The sequence below is a fragment of the Urocitellus parryii genome, chromosome 3 (assembly GCF_045843805.1).
Source record: "Urocitellus parryii isolate mUroPar1 chromosome 3, mUroPar1.hap1, whole genome shotgun sequence".
NCBI lineage: Eukaryota > Metazoa > Chordata > Mammalia > Rodentia > Sciuridae > Urocitellus > Urocitellus parryii.
The window spans coordinates 23,893,606-23,912,772 of NC_135533.1; the positions used below are offsets into that span (position 1 = coordinate 23,893,606).

General features: G+C 37.5%; 1 protein-coding gene across 1 annotated transcript in view; it reads left to right on the forward strand.

The window, feature by feature from the left end:
• The first annotated feature begins 2,384 nt into the window (after nucleotides 1-2,384).
• Nucleotides 2,385-19,167, forward strand: part of Tnpo3 (transportin 3) — an 87,953-nt gene continuing 71,170 nt past the window's right edge. The window contains exon 1 of the mRNA XM_026392774.2: nucleotides 2,385-3,929. Within this exon, the coding sequence (XP_026248559.2) occupies nucleotides 3,810-3,929 (120 nt within the window). The 5' untranslated portion in view covers nucleotides 2,385-3,809. The remainder of the gene's footprint in view (nucleotides 3,930-19,167) is intronic.

A 19,167-nucleotide genomic window follows, 5' to 3' on the forward strand; every position in this document is an offset into this window, starting at 1 on the left:
TTATGTGGTGCTGAGGATTGAACCTAGTGCCCCATGCATGCCAGGCAAGCACTCTACCACTGAGCCACAATCCCATCCCTGACCCCGTAGTTTTGATTTGCACTTCTCAGATGACTGGGATGTTGACCATCATTTATGTGCATTTACCAATGTTTTTCAGAGAAATGCCTATCCAAATATTTGGTTCATTTTTAAAAAACTGAGTTATATTTGTCTTTTCATTGTTGAATTCCAAGAATTCTTTATATTTCTTGGATGCTAATCCCTTACAAGACAAATGATTTGCAAATATTTTCTCCCATTTTTTTGTGGATTATCATTTCACTTCTTTGAGAGTGTACTTTAACACACCATTTTTAGTTTTTTTAAAATTTTTTTTTAAAGAGAGAGAGAGAGAGAATTTTTTTTAATATTTATTTTTTAGTTCTCGGCGGACACAACATCTTTGTTTGTATGTGGTGCTGAGGATCGAACCCGGGCCGCACACAGGCCAGGCGAGCACGCTACTGCTTGAGCCCCAGCCCCAGCCCACCATTTTTAGTTTTTTTTTTTAATTTTTTTTATTATTATTTTTTTTAATATTTATTTTTTAGTTCTCGGCGGACACAACATCTTTGTTGGTATGTGGTGCTGAGGATCGAACCCGGGTCGCACGCATACCAGGCGAGCGCGCTACCGCTTGAGCCACATCCCCAGCCCCCATTTTTAGTTTTGATGAAATCAAATTTATCTATTCTTTTGTTGGCTGAGTTTTTGGTACCATACCCAAGAAATCCAAATCATGAAGATATATTCCTGTTTTCTTCCAGGAGTTTTGTAGTTTTAGGTTATATTCAGGTTCTATGATCTTTTTAGAATAGAGGTAGCAAGTCCAACACCATTATTATTTTTTTATTGGTTATTCAAAACATTACAAAACTCTTGACATATCATATTTCATACATTCGATTCAAGTGGGTTATGAACTCCCATTTTTACCCCAAATACAGATTGCAGAATCACTTCGATTACACATCCACATTTTTACATAATGCCATATTAGTAACTGTTGTATTCTGCTACCTTTCCTATCCTCTACTATCCCCCCTCCCCTCCCCTCCCATCTTCTCTCTCTACCCCATCTGTTGTAATTTAATTCTTTCCCTTGGTTTTTTTCCCTTCCCCCTCACAACCTCTTATATGTAATTTTGTCTAACAATGAGTGTCTCCTTCCATTTCCATGCAATTTCCCTTTTCTCTCCCTTTCCCTCCCACCTCATGTCTCTGTTTAAAGTTGATCTTTTCCTCCTGCTCTTCCTCCCTGCTCTGTTCTTAGTTGCTCTCATTAAATCAAAGAAGACATTTGGCATTTGTTTTTTAGGGATTAACTAGCTTCACTTAGCATAATCTGCTCTAATGCCATCCATTTCCCTGCAAATTCCATGATTTTGTCATTTTTAGTGCTGCGTAATACTCCATTGTGTATAAATGCCACTTTTTTTAATTCATTCATCTATTGAAGGGCATCTGGGTTGGTTCCACACATCCTCTTTTCCCCACATCCTCTCTAGCACTTGTTGTTGTTTGCCTTCATAATGTCTGCTAATCTTACTGGAGTGAGATGGTATTTTAGGGTGGTTTTGATTTGCATTTCTCTGACTGCTAGAGATGGTGAGCGTTTTTTCATGTACTTGTTGATTGATTGAGAAGTGTCTGTTCAGGTCTTTGGCCCATTTGTTGATTGGGTTATTTGTTATCTCATTGTTTAATTTTTTGAGTTCTTTATATACTCTGGATATTAGGGCTCTATCTGAAGTGTGAGGAATAAAAATTTGTTCCCGGGATGTAGGCTCCCTATTTACCTCTCTTATTGTTTCTCTTGCTGAGAAAAAACTTTTTAGTTTGAGTAAGTCCCATTTGTTGATTCTAGTTATTAACTCTTGTGCTATGGGTGTCCTATTAAGGAATTTGGAGCCCCACAATACGTAGATCGGAGCCAACTTTTTCTTCTATCAGGCACAGAGTCTCTGATTTGATATCAAGCTCTTTGATCCATTTTGAGTTAACTTTTGTGCATGGTGAGAGAAAGGGATTCAGTTTCATTTTGTTGCATATGGATTTCCAGTTTTCCCAGCCCCATGCAACACCATTATTTTGTTTGTATATGTTCACAGAACTTTTACACTGTCTTGAATTGCTAGTTTTTGTTTTGCTTCCTCCTACCCTGGAGCTGGGGATTGAACCAGAGCTTTGGGCATGCTAGCCAAGTGCCCTCCCACTGAGCTACATCACCCCCCCCCCAGCCCTAAATTGTTTTTCTTTACAATTAGATTGTAAATTCCATGAGGGCTGAGACCAAGATGGTGTTATTAAAACTCATTTTTTTCCACCAAATGGATCACTGAGGTAGATTAAGCATAGGTTTCTTTTCTTTGCCTGAAATTATATCAACTCTACAATAACAGTTTTATTCATCATGGTGTGGCTAGTTAAAATACCTTGACAATAATAATTCTGAAGAAAACTACCACACAGAATGATAGGAATTGTACTACTTCACAGTATTTGAAGGAAAATGGATCTGGATTCAATTGTTTTCATTGAAAAATGTGTGACCTTGGGCAAATTACATTACCTTCATTCTCTTGTTTTTTAAAATTCTCATTCTTTAAAATGATAATTTGGCAAGGTTTTAGCTATCATAACTATAGTATTTTACACATTATAAGCATTTATCAAATAGTGCAAAGAGAGGAGCAGTGTTGGGGAACCCCTTAACACGCTGCTATTTTTCGTGTTAAATTTCTCCAGTGTGGGTTTTTATTTTCTTTTGTGAAATTGAGAATTATTAGACTACTGATTTTAGATTCATAAAGAAAGGCATACACACAAAAATACAAACTAATGTGATAATGGCCCTGCAGATACGTGCATGTGCTCTGGAGTTCGGAAAGTCACGTCACAAGCAGTAGAATGAGACTCCTTTTGGGTCAAAGAACTTAGTAGAAAACGGAGGTTGATAGATTCTAGTCCTTTTGGATTATTCAATGTGGCACGTTTCAGGTTTGTAAATAATTAGTCGGTTACATGTCTCATTCACCAGGGTCTGAGTAGGAACCGTGTCTTAAGTCATCTCAATCTCTGGTACACTGGACTTCCCAGATAGCTCAATTGACGCGCCTTGATCACCAACCCGGGACAGAAGGGATTCTCAAGAGAGGAATGAGGAAGTCGGGAGGGAGAGAGATGACCTCTGACCCATGCCAAGGAGGGAAGGACGGCTCAGGTACTTGACACAAATCGGTCCTAAAGCTCAAGGTGGACGTAGAAAACCACAGCGTACCCTTTCTTCCACACTCCTCGCCTGGCAGGGTCACTTCCGGGAGGGGGCGGGGAGACAAGAGGAGGCGTGCCGGGAAGGAGGCCGTTTGTAGAGCACCAGACGGAAGTGTGCCAAAGGTACTGGGCTGTCGCTTCCGGTCCGGTTAAACGCGGCTTAGGTACACAACGTGGCTGGTGTCGTGCGGAGATCGGCTTCTGAACGTAAATCAGCAGGTGAAGAATCAAGAATCAGCGTCCGGACTCAGGAGTCTGGATACCAGTGAAAAGACGGAAAAAAAGAAAAGGAACCTGAATACGATCTATCCGCTGTTTCCGAGGGGCCAACTTCCACAGTGAACCCCTCTGCCCTGGTAACGGCCAAAGAGGAGGAGATGGCGCCAGTCAGGGAGCGGCTGTGGCCAAGACAGTAAGGAAGCGCGAAGGCGGAGCAACCGGGAAGCCTCCTGAGAAGAATCCGAACTGTCGCTGTCACCACTGCCGCCACCACCATGGAAGGAGCAAAACCGACATTGCAGCTTGTGTACCAGGCAGTGCAGGCGCTTTACCACGACCCGGATCCCAGCGGAAAGGAGCGCGCCTCGTTTTGGCTTGGGGAGCTGCAGCGTTCGGTGAGGGGCCCAGAGAGGCCGTTCTGCGCCGCGGGGCCCAGGGCTGGGTGGGTCGTAGGCTCTAGGGGAGAGCCTGTGCGGGCGGTTGCCCTTGTGAGGTCCTCCTTGGGGAGGAGCTGCTGTTGTGGGGTGGGGCTGCGAAGCTACATCCATGTCGCTTTTCGGAAACTAGTCGCAGCTGATCGCTCGCGAACTGGCCCATTCCTCCCCCCGTAGAATCTGGTTTGTAGGTCCTGAACTTCTTGCTTGTGGCGTGGGTCCAGCCCTCTTTAAGTTCTGTCCTTGCTATTACTCCTTAGACCGTGCTTTTCTGTGTTGTCTTCAACCAAATCAAATCTCAGTGCTTCTCTACCTTCCACTCAAGGATGCTTTATCGGTCTCACCTCCATGTCCAAGGTTTGTATGTGGCAGTTCTTCCCAAACGTGGGAAGGTAGCCGCACACCTCACTAGTCTTTGCCAATTTTCATTCCAGTTCTGAAACATTATTCTCGAAACTTCTCAGGTTTCTAGATTCGTATACTTGTGAATTTTCTCTTTGCTTTGGAGTGCAACATAATACAGATGAAAAAAAAAAAGGCAATTCTGGTTTCAGAAAAACTTAAAAAAGAGTTCTCTTTTGCTTCATATTGGTCCTCTAACCTATTTCCCTGACTTTTAGGTTTTTATTTATAAGATGGACATCGTAGCTATCTCAGTTATTCTGTATGTTTGTGTAAGTATCTAGTGAAATGTTCCATTGTCACTTACATATATTGTATTTCCTTGTTCCTTATGCTTTATTTCCTAATTTTCACACTTATATGTGTTGTGCTGTTTCTGGAAGTGTGTATAGTTGGTGATTTTGCTGAAGTAGGTCATAAATGTAAGATTTGCCCTAAGTTGTGAAGTACTTTGAAAACTGATGAGACTGACAAAACGCTGTTACTTTTTTTTTTTTTTTTTTTTTTTGTGGTGCTGGAAATCAAATTCAGGGCTTCACTGCGTGCTGAGCAAGCAAGTGTTCCACCACTGAGCTACATCCACAGCCTCCTTTATCTTTCCCTTATTTTGTGATTTTACTCACAACCTTTTTTTTCTGTTTACCCTCTTGCCTTTTATATGTTTAACTCATAACTGATATTTAAAGGTGCTCTGCTCTATTAAATAAGCCAGTAGGCTAGAAGTACATAATAAATGTTTTAAAATTTGCAACTTTGAATATGACACTTAAAATTTGGGGCCTAAATCCTTATTTACTTTGCGGGAAGACAAATAGGACTTTACTGTAGGCTACATAAGGAAGTTATTCACATATGTGCCCCTTTAGAGTTTAGTTTCTTTGATCTGGGAAGTCACAATTCCTTTATATTCATATAGTTTTCTAAAATATATATAAGAGGAATGCTTAGCAGTACTACAAAAGTAGTTAGTATCACTGCTAAATTTGCATATTGTTGTGTGTATTTAAAATCAGTATTTGAGTCCTTGAACCAGCAACTGTGCTGGTTTTTTATATTTAGAAATGAACCAGAAAATAATCAGTGCTTGTAACATAGGGTAATTGTTATGATTAAATGAGGTAGTATCTATAAAGAGCTTTGAAAAGCTATTCAGTATAGAGCTCAAATTGTGTTATAAGTTATTATTTAAATATTAGTAACTTCTCTCCTTTTTGCTCTTCTCTGTTACAACCTATCATCACCATTATTTTCATTATTACTATCATTGTTAGTAGGGTCTCAACAGGAACAGGTGGCATATTGGACAAGATAATTTGAAGAGAGTTTACTTTGTTAAGTTACTATTTATAATGTTGCAGGTGTAATGGTACCACAAGAAATAGTGTAATAATCTGTAGCCAAACTGTTAACATCACTTGAAGGGGAAGAGGGATGATTACTTGACTGCCTTGAGAGGAATGGTGGGTGACTTTCATGTGAAGGGACATGGCCAGCTTAAGGGCCCTTTCAGGGAGGGAGTTGAAGGAATGAATTTCCTTACTTTATTCTTCTAATCTCCTACTGGGATTCCCTGTTGTGCAAACACAATCAGAAGCCTTGGGACCTGGCAACCTGTTGATAACCTATATATAGGTCAGCTTACTGTAGCAGAAATGATGATAAAGAAAGGTGGAAATACCAGCACAGTCACACGCCATCAGTTTTAGTACCTTTAGCATCTAGATTGACAATCAGCTAACACTTTGGCCTTTTGATTCCTTCTTCATTTTCTTTAGTGACCTGGTCACATAGTCACACCCTGGATCTTGCCATTACTGAAAAGTCACCAGCCCGCCAAATCGCTTTATTCAGACATTATGCTCTGTTCACAATCCAGTTTTTTGGCTCAGTAATATCAAGTATTGGAATTATACATATTTTTAACTTTTATCAAAATTTAAGTTTTCTTTTTAAAAATTAAAAATTTTGCTCCACTTTATTTTAATGGCGATGAGTACTTTTTTCTTTTTTTAATATTTGTTTTGTTTACTGTATATCTATAGTAATTTATCCCCAAATTCCTGTTGGTACTGTAAATATCATCTTTGCCTATTCAGTCTTGACAGTCTGTTCTTTTAGGCTGATGGAATCATCAAACCTGAGGGCCCCCTGTGCCCTTGCTCCAGTAAGCCTAGGGGATTTCCTTTACCCCTCTCTCCCTCTTTTTTACAGTACAGGTGATTAAACCCTGGTGCGGAACCACTCCACTTTCCCCACCCATCTTTTTGTTGTTTTGTTTTTTCTTATTCTCGTTCTGTTGGTCTTTTTTCTTGGTTTTGTTTTTTCTTATTCTCTTTTGTTGGTCTTTTTACCTTGAACAGAGTACTCTAGATCTCTTCCAGGGATGCTGTCAGTGTTCTACAATCAAATGAGGGAATGAAGCTGGGGGAAATGAGGGAATGAAGCTGGGGGCTGGTTCCCACCAATTCAGTGTGTGTAGCCTTTTATTTAATCTTCTGCTTTCAGGTGATATTCCAATCTTTAGCTAAGTCTGTTGTCCAAGAATCCAGAGTCTTCCTACTTGAATCTTTCCAAAGTAAATCTTGAGTCATCTATTATGGTAGGAGAATAATAGTCAGGGAGAAAAATATAGCAGTCTAACTGCTGCTTGTACAGATTTTTTAAAAATTTCTGCTTTCTAGATATACATGTCAGTAGACTGTATTTTGACTATTATACATACATAGAAAAAGTGTAACTTTTCCAATTAGGACCCAATTATTGTGGTTGTATATGATGTGGAGTTAAATTGGTTGTGTTTTCATATATAGGGATAGGAAAGATATGTCTGATTCATTTTACTGTCTTTCTGTTCCCATCCCCTCTCCTTTCCCTTCGTTCCCCTTTGTGTAGTCCAGTGTAGATCTGATCTTCCCCTCCCTGTTGTGGGTTAGCATCCACATATCAGAGAGAACATTTGGCCTTTGGTGTTTTGGGACTGGCTTATTTCACTTAGTATGATATTCTCTAGTTTCATGCACTTACTGGCAAATGCCATAATTTCATTCTTCTTTATGGTCAAATAATTTTCCATTGTGTATATCTACCACATTTTCTTTATTCATTCATCTGTTGTAGGGCACCTAGGTTGGTTCCATAGCTCCTGTTGTGAGTTGAGCTGCTGTGTCACTGTAGTATGCTGATTTTAAGTCCTTTGGGTATAAGCCAAGGAGTGGGATAACTCTCAAATGATGGTTCCATTCTGAGTTTTTTAAGAAATCTCCACATGCTTTCCAGAGTGATGTACCAATGTGCAGTCCCACCAGCAGTGTGTAAGTGAACCTTTTCCCCCTATATCCTCACCAGCATTTATTGTTACTTGTATTTTGATAATTGATATTTTGCTGAGGTGAGATAGAATCTCAGTGTAGTTTTGATTTGCATTTCTCTAATTGCTAGTGGTGTTGAACATTTTTTTCATATTTTTTTTGACTGTATTTCTTCTTTAAATTTCCTGTTCAGTTCCTTAGCCCATTTATTGATTGGGTTTTTTTTTTTTTTTTTTTTTTTTTTTTGGTGTGTGTGTGTTGTGTGTATGTGAAGGTTTTTGAGTTCTTAGTATATCCTGGAGATTAATGCTCTATCTGACGTGCTGGTGGTAAAGATTTTCTCCCATTCTCTGTTCATGTTCTTGATTTTTTCCTTTGCTGTGAAGAAACTTTTTAGTTTGATACCATCCCATTTATTGATTTTTTTTAATATTTATTTTTTAGTTACAGGTGGGCACAATATCTTTATTTTATGTGGTGCTATGCCAAACTCATGCTAGGCAAGTGCTCACCCTTGAGCCCCCACCCCAGCCCCCATGTATTGATTCTTGATTTTACTTCTTGTGCTTTAATTCACCCCTTTATTTTTTTTACACCTGTATGTCTGCCTTTAGATGTTCCTGGTAGTTCTAATTAGAATCAGTTTCCGGCCAATACCATTGGCATCTCCTTGTCCCTCCCCACCCTGAGGAAAATTTCAGCCTTCTCAGATCTATAAGGACAGTTAACACTCATCCATTAGCTTTCCAGTTTCCTTGATGTCTGCCATCTGTTTCCATTCTCTTTGTCCTTGTGAGTTTTTGCATTTTTATTTTTATCAAATATCTTTACTCTGATTTTAGTGGATTTTTAGAAGGTACACAAGTGCAAATGAGTGTGTTCAATCAGTTCAGTTTTTTTAAAATTTTATTATTATTATTATTTTTTTTATTTTGGTGAAACTAGGGATTGAACCCAGGGTATTTTACCACTGAGCTACACAACCCCCTCCCCCTTTTTAAAATTATTTCAAGATAGGGTCTTGCTAAGTTGGTCTCAAACTCAAGAATCCCCCTCCTCAGCATCTCTAGTTGCTGGGATTTATAGATGTCACCACCACTTCTGAATACTTTTTAAAATTAGTTGTTCCAGTCTTCTCTCTCCATCCAATTTGCATTGCAAGGTCTATCATTGTGTCACTTAATTAAATTTACCACCAGCCTTTTCCCTCTGAGTTGGTGTATCCAGCTGTTTGTCCTATCAGATCTAGGTGCTTTGCATATTACCTGCTGTATTCTTTGAGACCTTGATCTTTTGGTTTATCTTGGGTCTTACCTGCAACTTCAGATTCCCTCTTATTGAATTCTTTGCTATTCAAATACCTGAAATGTCTCTCATAGTAAGCATGTTTTGGGGGGTAGGTGAATGGAATACTAACTTTTACCCAATTTTTTTTTTTTAATTTTTTTCTTCTGTGCTTTTACCCTCTCCTAATCCTGTCATCAGATGTAGAAATTCATCCATCTTTTCAAAGTCCAGTGTCTGAAATTTGCTTTCTCCTTGAAGTCTTAACTGATTCTCTGCAGCCGAAAGTCTTCCGTGCCCCATGTCTAAACTGCATTTACCAGTTTTTACCTTTTCAAAATTTATTTTTCTCTCCCACTGGACTGTGGGATCCTTGTCACATTAATTTATATGTGGTATAACATTCATACATGAATGAGTAAACCATATTTATTAAGAAAGAGATGAGCTGGGCTTGGTACATGCCTGTAATCCCAGCAGCTCTTGAGGCTGAGGCAGGAGGATGGTGAGTTCAAAGCCAGCCTCAGCAAAAGAGAGTAGTTAAGCAACTCAGTGAGACCCTGCCTCTAAATAAAATACAAAATAGGGTTGGGGATGTGGGTCAGTGGTTGAGTGCCCCTGAGTTCAAGCCCCAGTACCCTCCCCCCCCAAAAAAAAAAAAAAAGATGATTGTAATCTTTCACACACAAGTTCTTTTTTTTTTTTTTTTTTTTTTTTCAGAGTAGAAATTAGAAGTTTATTAAAGGACAGCAGAAAAGACTTCTCCCGGAGGAAGAAGGGGACCCAGAAGGTGGAATCCCACAAGTTCTTTTTCTTAATTTTTTTTTGTAGTTGTAGATGGACAGAATACCTTTATTTTATTCGTTCATTTTTATGTGGTGCTGAGGATGGAACCATGCCTCACATGGTAGGCAAGCGTTCTGTCACTGAGCTACAGCCCTAGTCCACACATAAGTTCTTTAAACTGTTTGTTCAGTGAATCCTTGCTTATTGTAAGCATGCCTAAAAAACAGTTGGTAACTCAAATTTTATTTATTTTTGTCATTGCTTCATATCAATGATTAGTTGAAAATAAACAACATTTAGCTTCAGGGGTGTAATTTTCAATATTTTAATTCCTCTTAAAAACAACAACAACCAAAAACCTTTGTAAAAGCTATGCTTATAATCCCACCTACTTAGAGGGAACTTTGTTTAACAGTGTTTTTCTGAACACTTAGAGTTTGCTTTGTCTACCCCCAGTAACCAAAATTAGTAGATAAGGTAGGAAAGACCATCTTTTATAGGGCTTTGTGATTATGTTGCTTATTTGTTCTAAGTTTCTACTTTTCACAGAGGCAATATGTTGGTAGAGGTTATCTCAAAAGTTTTATTGTCCAGTCTGGAAACTGAAAAAGGCATGATGTAAAGCATAAATTAGGTGAATTAAAATCATGCTTTGATGGTTTGTCACCAATTCATGTAAATTTTTTTCTTAAATATCATCTCAGAAAGGTCTTGGGCCATGGGTATCAACTTCCAACTTTTTTCCTAGTGCTTTTTCCTTTGGAATTTTGAATGTAGAACTAATGTAGTTTTTTGGGTTCTAGTTCTAATACATGGTGTCTCTGTTTTTTCTCTACAATTGTAGTTATCTATTTAACTTGTCTTTTTTGTGTTCATCCTCTGGTCAAGTGACCCTTAAAATAACTTGCTTTTGAAAGGAAAGCCTTTTGGGAAATAATTTTTATTCAACTTCTGTGGGGGCAGTTATTTCAGTGAATATAGGGACACTATATGCTTTGCTTTGATAGAAACTGGAAGTATATAAGTAAACAATAGAAATGAAAGGCCTTGTACCTAAAGATTTTCTTAATCTAGCTGGATCATTCAGTATGGTGGACATTAACCAAGTATGGCTGTTTAAATTTAAATTTAAATTAAAGTGAAAATTATTCCTTTATGTTATCTATATTCCAGGTATTAGGTAGTGCAAATATTGTACATTTCATATCTTTGGAGTATTGCAGCCTGTGTGTGTGGATTTGGACAGTACTTCTATTGACATGTTGGTCTGTTTTCTAATGGCATTCCTTCTTATTTGGATTCATTTATATCTTGTCTTACCAGGCCTTGGGCCAGTTGATGGTTTGATTCAGGATATAAAATTTTCAGGGCAGTGTAAAATTTTCTAATTATTATAGAGTTTTTCCAAAAGACTTCCAAAAATTTCATCAAGTTTTTTCATTGCCTTAATGATTATGTTGCTATTTATGGGGGGAAATGGAGAGTAGATTTTAAAGATTATTTTTTAAAAACTATAGTGAAATATTCAAAACATAAAATTTACCATTTTAGCCATTTTAAGTGTACAATTCAGTGGTATAAATTACTTTTACATTGTTGTGTAACTGTTAACACCATCCATCTCCAGAACATTTACTTATTGTAAAACTAAAGCTATACTCATTAAAGACGCCAAGCCCCCTATTTCCTTCTTACAATAGCAACCATGATTATGCTTTTTCTATTTGAATTTGACTACTCTAGGTACCTCATGTAAGTAGAATCATATATTATTTTTTCTTTCTTGTTGGTACTGGATTGGACCCAATGATGCTTTATTACTGAGCTATATCTCAAGTGAGACAGGGTCTCGCTAAGTAGCTGAGCCTGGCCTTGAACTTGTAATCCTGCCTTAGCCTCAGGAGTTGCTGGGATTACAGGTGTATGCCACCACGCTTGGCTAGTAGTTTTTATTTTGTGACAGGCTTTTCTCACCAAACATATCTGTTCATCCTTGCAGTGTGTGTCAGAATTTCCTTCCTTTACTTATGATGACTGAATAACATTCCATTGTGTGTATATGCCACATTTTGTTTATCCATTCATCCATTGATGGGCACTTGCTTCTACTTTTGGCTATTGTGACTAATGTTACTATGAACATGCTTGTATAGATGTCTCTTGGAGTCCCAGCTTCCAGTTCTTTTGGGTATATATGCTCAGAAGTGAAATTGCTAGATCATATGGTAATTGTCTTTGTTTTTTGGCTCTGCCTTTCTGTTTTTCAGATCTTATAGAATTTTAAGTTATGTTGAATTTAAAAACCAACTTAATTCATAGGATGTTGTAGACTTCAGATTCCCTGTCCTGTATTTCCCTAGCTTGCATTATGATACTAGGATATTACCAGAGTGTCTTTTGCTTGTACAGGTGAAGCACAAGAGAGAAGGCTTATTTTTCTTTATTGGAAATTTATACTTCTGCTGAAGGAGATAATTTTGTAGTGTTCAGCTTGCAGAAGCCCTTTAAAGTACTGTCTTAATTTTTATTCTCTAGTAGAGTTTTCAAAATGAAAATATTAGTAAACAATTATTTTTTCCTCTTTTGGTGAGTTTTCTTTTAGCAGGGTTTACATTATTTTTTCTCAAGCCCTGTTTTAGTCAGCCTTTTCACTGCTGTGACTAAAGGATATGACCCAAACAACTGTAGAGGCGGAAAAGTTTATTTGAAGGCTCTTGGTTTCAGAGGTCTTAGTCCATTTAATGCTGGCTCCATTCTTAGGCTTGAGGTGAGGCTGAACATCATGGTGGAGTTTTTGGCAGAGGGAAGCAGCTCACATCATGGTGATCAAGAAGTAGAGAGAGAGACTCCACTTGCCAGATATAAATGTATCTCAAAACCCTAATTCCCACCTCCTCCAGCCACATCCTACCACTTCAGTTACCACTTAGTCGATCCCTATCAGGGTTTTAACTCACTGGTTGGATTAAGACTTTCACAACCCAGTCACTTCTTTGAACCTTCTTGCATTGGCTTACTCATGAGCTTTTTGTTCCCTAAACTCACATCCAAACCATAACAAGCCCATGTAAGTATTCAGTCTTTTAAAACATACATTTTATAATTTGAATGTCTAATTTCACATTTTTATCAGTTTGAAAAATTTGATCCTTCAACATTGTGTTAACATGTACTTAATATGTACGATAAAATTTCATCTGGGGTCGGACATGGTAGTATACGCCTATAATCTTAGCTATTGGGTGGGGAGCTGAGGTAGTATCAAAAGTTTAAGGCTAGTCTTAAAATAAAAAATTAAAAAAGGGCTGAGGATGTAGCTTTGTGACAGTGTTCCTTGGGCTTATTCTCCATACAAGAAAAAAAAATCATCTTGTTTATATGATTTGTTAATAAAACTTGCTCAGGTAGACAGGAGATTAAAGAAAGAAATAACATCTTCTGTGTCTTGGCTTTCAGGAAGCCCTCACCCCAGGCACCTGTTTGCTTCAGATGAAATGGTTTCCAGCTTGGCATTTTCTTTTCTTTTTTCCCCCCTTTTTTTTTTGTTGTTGATACTGAGGATTGAACCCAAGGGCGCTTTACCACAGAATTATATCCCCAGCCCTTTTAAAATTTTGAGACCTGGTCCTACTAAGTTGCTTAAGGCCCTTCTAAGTTCTGAGGCTAATGTTGAACTTGTGATCACCTACCTTAGCCTCTAAGTTTTGTTTATTTATTTATTTAAATATTTATTGTAAATGGACACAAAACAATGCCTTTATTTTTATGTGGTGCTGAGGAGTGAACCCGGTCCCGCTCAAGCCAGGGACCGAGCCAGCGAGCGCTCTACTGCTGAGCCACAATCCCAGCCCTTGTTTATTTATTTTTATGTGGTGTGGAGGATCGAACCCCGGGCCTTGCACATGCTAGGCGAGCGCTGTACTGCCTAGCCACAACCCCAGCCCCCAGATTTATCCTTTTTTTTTAGGGACATTCTTAGGTTAATTCACATATATAGGTGATTGAAGATTTTAAATTTGGATAGGGCTTCTTTAAACTTGTCATGAAATTTTTGGACAAGATATTGTACTACCATTTCATGTGTGACTGACAGCTATAAATTCATTTGACAGAGGTCATTGTGTTGTTCAAGAAGCTTTGGGATTTCATCAGAAACTAGGGATACCATGTGTACGGTGCTGTCATTTGGTCTTATTGATTCCTTCCTTTGAGATCATGATAGGATAGTGCATATGGGCCTGTAGTCTTTGGAACATTTGAAGAGTGTTTTTAGTTATTTCCTCTGGAATTTGAGTGGCCATGATTTGTCTCAAATTTGTAAATTTCTCATAAAGGATTGTATATAAAGACTTAAGATAGTTGGCCAGGGTTGGGCCTGTATGGCTCAGTGGTAGAGCACTTGTGTAGAATGGGTTTGATCTACAACGTGGCCAAAAAAAAAAAAGTGGAGGGGATATGTGATAAGCTTTCACTTTTTTTCTGTTTCTAAATTAGAGTTGTTTTTTCTTCACCTGTCTCATGAAAATGATATTTTCTTTATTTGTGAAATTCATTTTCTAGCTCTATATCACATTGTTGCAGGGCAGGTATCTAAAATGTTGCTTTATTGATGGATAGTTTTTCTTATGTGATTTTTTTCTTTCTTGCAACATCACATTTATTTCAGATATAACAACAATGTTAAAATTGACAAGTTTAATTCTTAACCTCACCATTATGAGTTTTTTAATTCAGCACTATGAGATACCGTTCCTCCTTCCCTGTAAACTTCCCTCAATATACTATAAATCTTTGAAAATCTTCTTTTAATAAATATATCATTCACTGATTGATATGCTTAAAACTGTAGCAACTTGAGACTTTTATGTTACTTTTCAAGACTCATTGAAATTATCTGTATTTTCAGAATCTCATTTTCTGTTTTCCAGAGCTCTTCTGTTTTCCATGAAGTAATTCTGATTAATTGAAGGAGTTTTTGTGTAGGATTAAATAGCAGCCCAAATCTGCTTCTGATTCTTGGCAGCCAATGACTTCTTGTGTGTGCATGCATTGTTGAGGACTATGCAGTGATTTTGGTTGATTTGGCAGTTTTAGAAATGTTAGTGTAGAAGTGAGTCTTGGAGCAACAGTGAACTGTTAAAAAAAGAAAAGGGGCAAGTACTTTTCAGATCTGCTGTAAAGTACTTGGAGCATGTTAGTGAAAGGATTTCTGGGCCATAGCCTGCCTGCCCCATATTTATCACATAGTCATGGAAATATCTTTGAAAAGACTGATATAAGGGCCTGTTCTGCTACTGCTTTGTGAAATGGAAGATTGGAATTAGATACTTAAATGGAAAATGTTCTCTTGTTGCAGCCTCTTTGAAATGTGCTGCTAGTGGGAGCTGCAGCTTCCTCCTGCTGACTCGGAGCCCCAGGCTTCGGTTGAGATGGTCCTTTCAGAAATGTGGAGCTTAGTCCAAGCCTGGATTTCAGTGGGTAGCACCTGGCATCTGTGGCTAGAAAGTCCTATGAAGTGTAAGTGCTTTATTCTCTCCTTGAAAAAAACTCCCTTTTTCTTTTTTGATTCTCTTCCTTCTTTTCCTTTCTGTGGCTTAGCAGAGGGGAAGAACGATGAGCAATGTACTATAGTGTCAAGGGTATCAGGGTTTGGTTGCCCCCCCACCCCCTTTTTTTTTTTGATTCAGTGACCAGAACAAGATTACTTGATAATTTTTGGATGTCAGTCATTCTTAAACTCTCCTAGAATTAAAATAAATAAATAAATGGCCTCTTTAATGTTTAGTATTGGCACTATCATTATGGGTAATTTTTTTTTTTTTTTTTTTACTAACGATTTACTTAATAACTTTTGATACTCTTTTGCCTAGTTTCTTTTGCGGTCACTCTTATAGTTGATTTATTTTTCCAAAAGACAGATACTTGATAGGAAGGGCACTTTTGACTAGTGGGTGAGGCAACTTTAAGATTAAAAAGGCAGCTGGGGACATAGCTTAGTGGTAGAGCACTTATTAAAGTGTACATGGACCTGGGGTTTGATCCACAGCGTTGTAAAAAACAAAAATTAAAAATAAATAAATAAAAATGGTATTTGAAATTAGAAGGTAGCTCTTCTTTCCATTTGGTTCTACTTCATGCATTTTCATAGGAGAAATTTGGGAGTTCTTCTAAGCCAGTTCATTGTAAAATTATCCTGGAAAATTATATATACCTGCCCTCTATATTTTAGTTTATTATAAAACAACTATATTGTTTTATATAGTTTTATATTATTTAGGCAACTAGATAATAGTATAATGAGCATTCGAAGATGCAGATTTTATGTTTGGTTTATTAGCCTGGGCTGAACACTGATCTTCTGTTAACTATTTCAAAAGTATTGGGTATAGTTTAAAGTAAGCCTTATTCTAGAAAGGATACCCCCACATTTTCCCCAGGTTTTTAAATCTTCAGATTTTAGCTAAGAAAAACATTAAGTTTCTTCTTATTGTTAAAATAAAACAAAACCAGGTTTCTATCCTGGCATGACCAGTGCAGGTTTACAAATGAGTACTCAAATTCTCATTTTCTGAGGGCTTTTGTATTATCTATAAAGAACTTATTGGCTTATCTCTGTTTCCCATTTTCTCTCTAAACATTTTAAATTCTGTTCTGATAGATGTCCCCAGTGGAGTATTTCACATACCTGGTGAAAGGGTGGGCTTCATGTTTGGGAGAACAAAGAGGTGTCAGAGACTTAAGCAAATTGGTGTTATCAATTTGCTTCATATTTAACAATTTAATATAAACTTAATGCTGGGTGTGGTGGCACACTCCTATAGTCCCAGGAAGTTGGGGCAGGATGGTTGCAAGTTCAAGGCCAGCCTCAGCAACTTAGTGAGACCCTGTCATAAAATAAAAATAAAAAGGGCTGGGGATGTAGTTCCAGTGGTAAAGTGCCTCTGGGTTCAATCCTTTGCAAGCCCCCCCCCCCAACCCCTGTGCATGCTTTATCAGTTACATTTTAATAGCATAAGGATTTATCTATGGAATTTGGGAGTTGCAAAGATAATTAAAGTTGTTTCCTTCCTTTTTCTTTAATTTTTTTTAGTTGTAGTTGGACACATACCTTTATTTATTTTTATGTGGTGTTGAGGATCGAACTCAGTGCCTTGCACGTGCTAGGCGAGCTTTCTACCGCTGAGCCACAACCTCAGCCCTTGTTTCCTTGCTTTTGAACAGAGTTTATCATCTATTTGAAAAGATGAACAAGGCCCAAATAATTTCACTGTAAAATTCCACAGCTTAGCTGTGACAGTCAAGGGTGGCACCATGGTAGTAAGGTAAAGGATTCACTTATTCTTGTTGGAGGCATCTTTTCTGAGTTTTGTTATATTAGATTTATTTAGTTAGAGAACAATTCAAACTAAAATTTGTTTTTTTTCCTGTACTGTAAAGTCAAAGTGATTATGATTCCATTTGCTAACTTTTTTCTTACATACAGTTACACAGTATCTGTGCATACCATATTAGCTTTTTCCCCCTCTGTTGGTGCTGGGGATTGAATTAAGGGCTTCGTACATGTTAGGCAAGTACTCTACCACCGAGCTCTATCCCTGAGCTCCTCATATTAGCATTTTATTAGATTTAAAAAAAATTTTTTTTAATATTTATTTTTTAGTTTTCGGTGGACACAGCATCTTTATTTTTTTTTTTTTTAGAGAGAGAATTTTTAATATTTATTTTTTAGTTCTCGGCGGACACAACATCTTTGTTGGTATGTGGTGCTGAGGATCGAACCCAGCGCCCCACGCATGCCAGGCGAGCGCTTTACCGCTTGAGCCATATCCCCAGCCCCCATAGCATACAGATATTAACAAGAGAAGTTTTAGGCTATGTTGAAGTCGTAACCTTCAGTTTCATTTAATTTTTTGCTTACAGACAAAAGGTTTCAACCTTTATCAAAAGATAATTTGCTTACATCTACAATTTCCATTTTATTTTTTAGTTTTTTACTTATGTTAACATATAAGTAATCATTAATAGCATCAAGGCATAAAACATTTCAGTAGGCTCCAGAATACCTCTTCCCAGGAAATCACACCCCCCCAACAACCATTATTCTGACTTATATTATAAATTAATTTTTTTTTTCTTTTTGGTACTGGGATTGAACCCAGATGCACTTTACAACTGAGCTACCTCCCTAGTCTTTTTAAAATTTTTTAAATTTTGAGACAGGGTCTCACTAAGTTGCTGAAGCTGGCTTTGATCCTCCTGCCTGAGCCTCTGGAATTTTGCGGGAATTGTAGGTATGCGCCTCCAAGCCTAGCTTGCCTATTTTTTAAATAACAATTTTAATGAAATTCACACAACTATAACTCTCCCACTTAAAGTGTAGACATTTTTAATAATATTCATGGAGTTGTATATCATCACCGCTATCAAGTTTAGACCAGTTTCATCACCTGAAAAAGAAATCCATACTCCTCAGTATGCTCCCCCCTTCTACTTCATCCCCAGCTTTAGGCAATCCACTTTTTGTCTATAAAGAGTTTCCTGTTAAAAGACATTTCATATAAATGGGAATATACAGTTTGTAGTACTTTGTGGCTGACTTTTTTCATTTAGGATAGCATTTTCAAGGTTTATCCATGCTGTAGCAGGTATGGTTGTTTCCTTTCCTCCCCACTCAATTTTTGTTTTCACCCTTACTTATTTTTATTTATTGATTGATTGACTGTGGTGTTGAGAGTTGAACTCAGGGTTCTGTGCAAGTTAGGCAAGTGCTCTACCAATGAGATATATCCCCAGCCCACTTAATTCTTTTTATGGCTAAACAATATTCCATTTTCTTACCTTTATATATAGGTACCACATTTTATCCATTCTTCAATGAACCAACATTTGGATTTTTTTCTATTTTTTGATTGTTATGAATAACACTGCAATGAATAATTGTAATCATGTTCAAGTGTTTATTGAATTTCTAAGTAATATGATAACTCTGTTAAGTGCCTTCTTGTTTTCCACATCTTCACCAACACTTAGGTCTTTTTGATTATAGCTATCCTGGTGAAGAGATATCTAATTGTGGTTTTGATTTGTATTCCTGATTGGTTAATCATATAATCATGTTTTGTTTTTTTTTAAATGGTGTTTTTTTGGGTGGTCCTAGGGATTGAGCCCAGAGCCTCATGCATGCTCTGCAAGTGCTCTACCACTGAGCTACATCGCCCGATTCTTTCTCACTCTTTTGTTAAATTTTGAGACAGGATCTTTTTAGTGTATTTGTTTGGGGGAGTGGGATAGGAACATTTTATTTTGTCCTGGTCCTAATCTTTATTAATATCCTTGTTCCTGTTAGCTTTGGGTTTAGTTTGTTCTTTCCCCAGATCCTTAAGTTAAAAAGTTAGACTATTGATTTGTTTTCTCTTAAT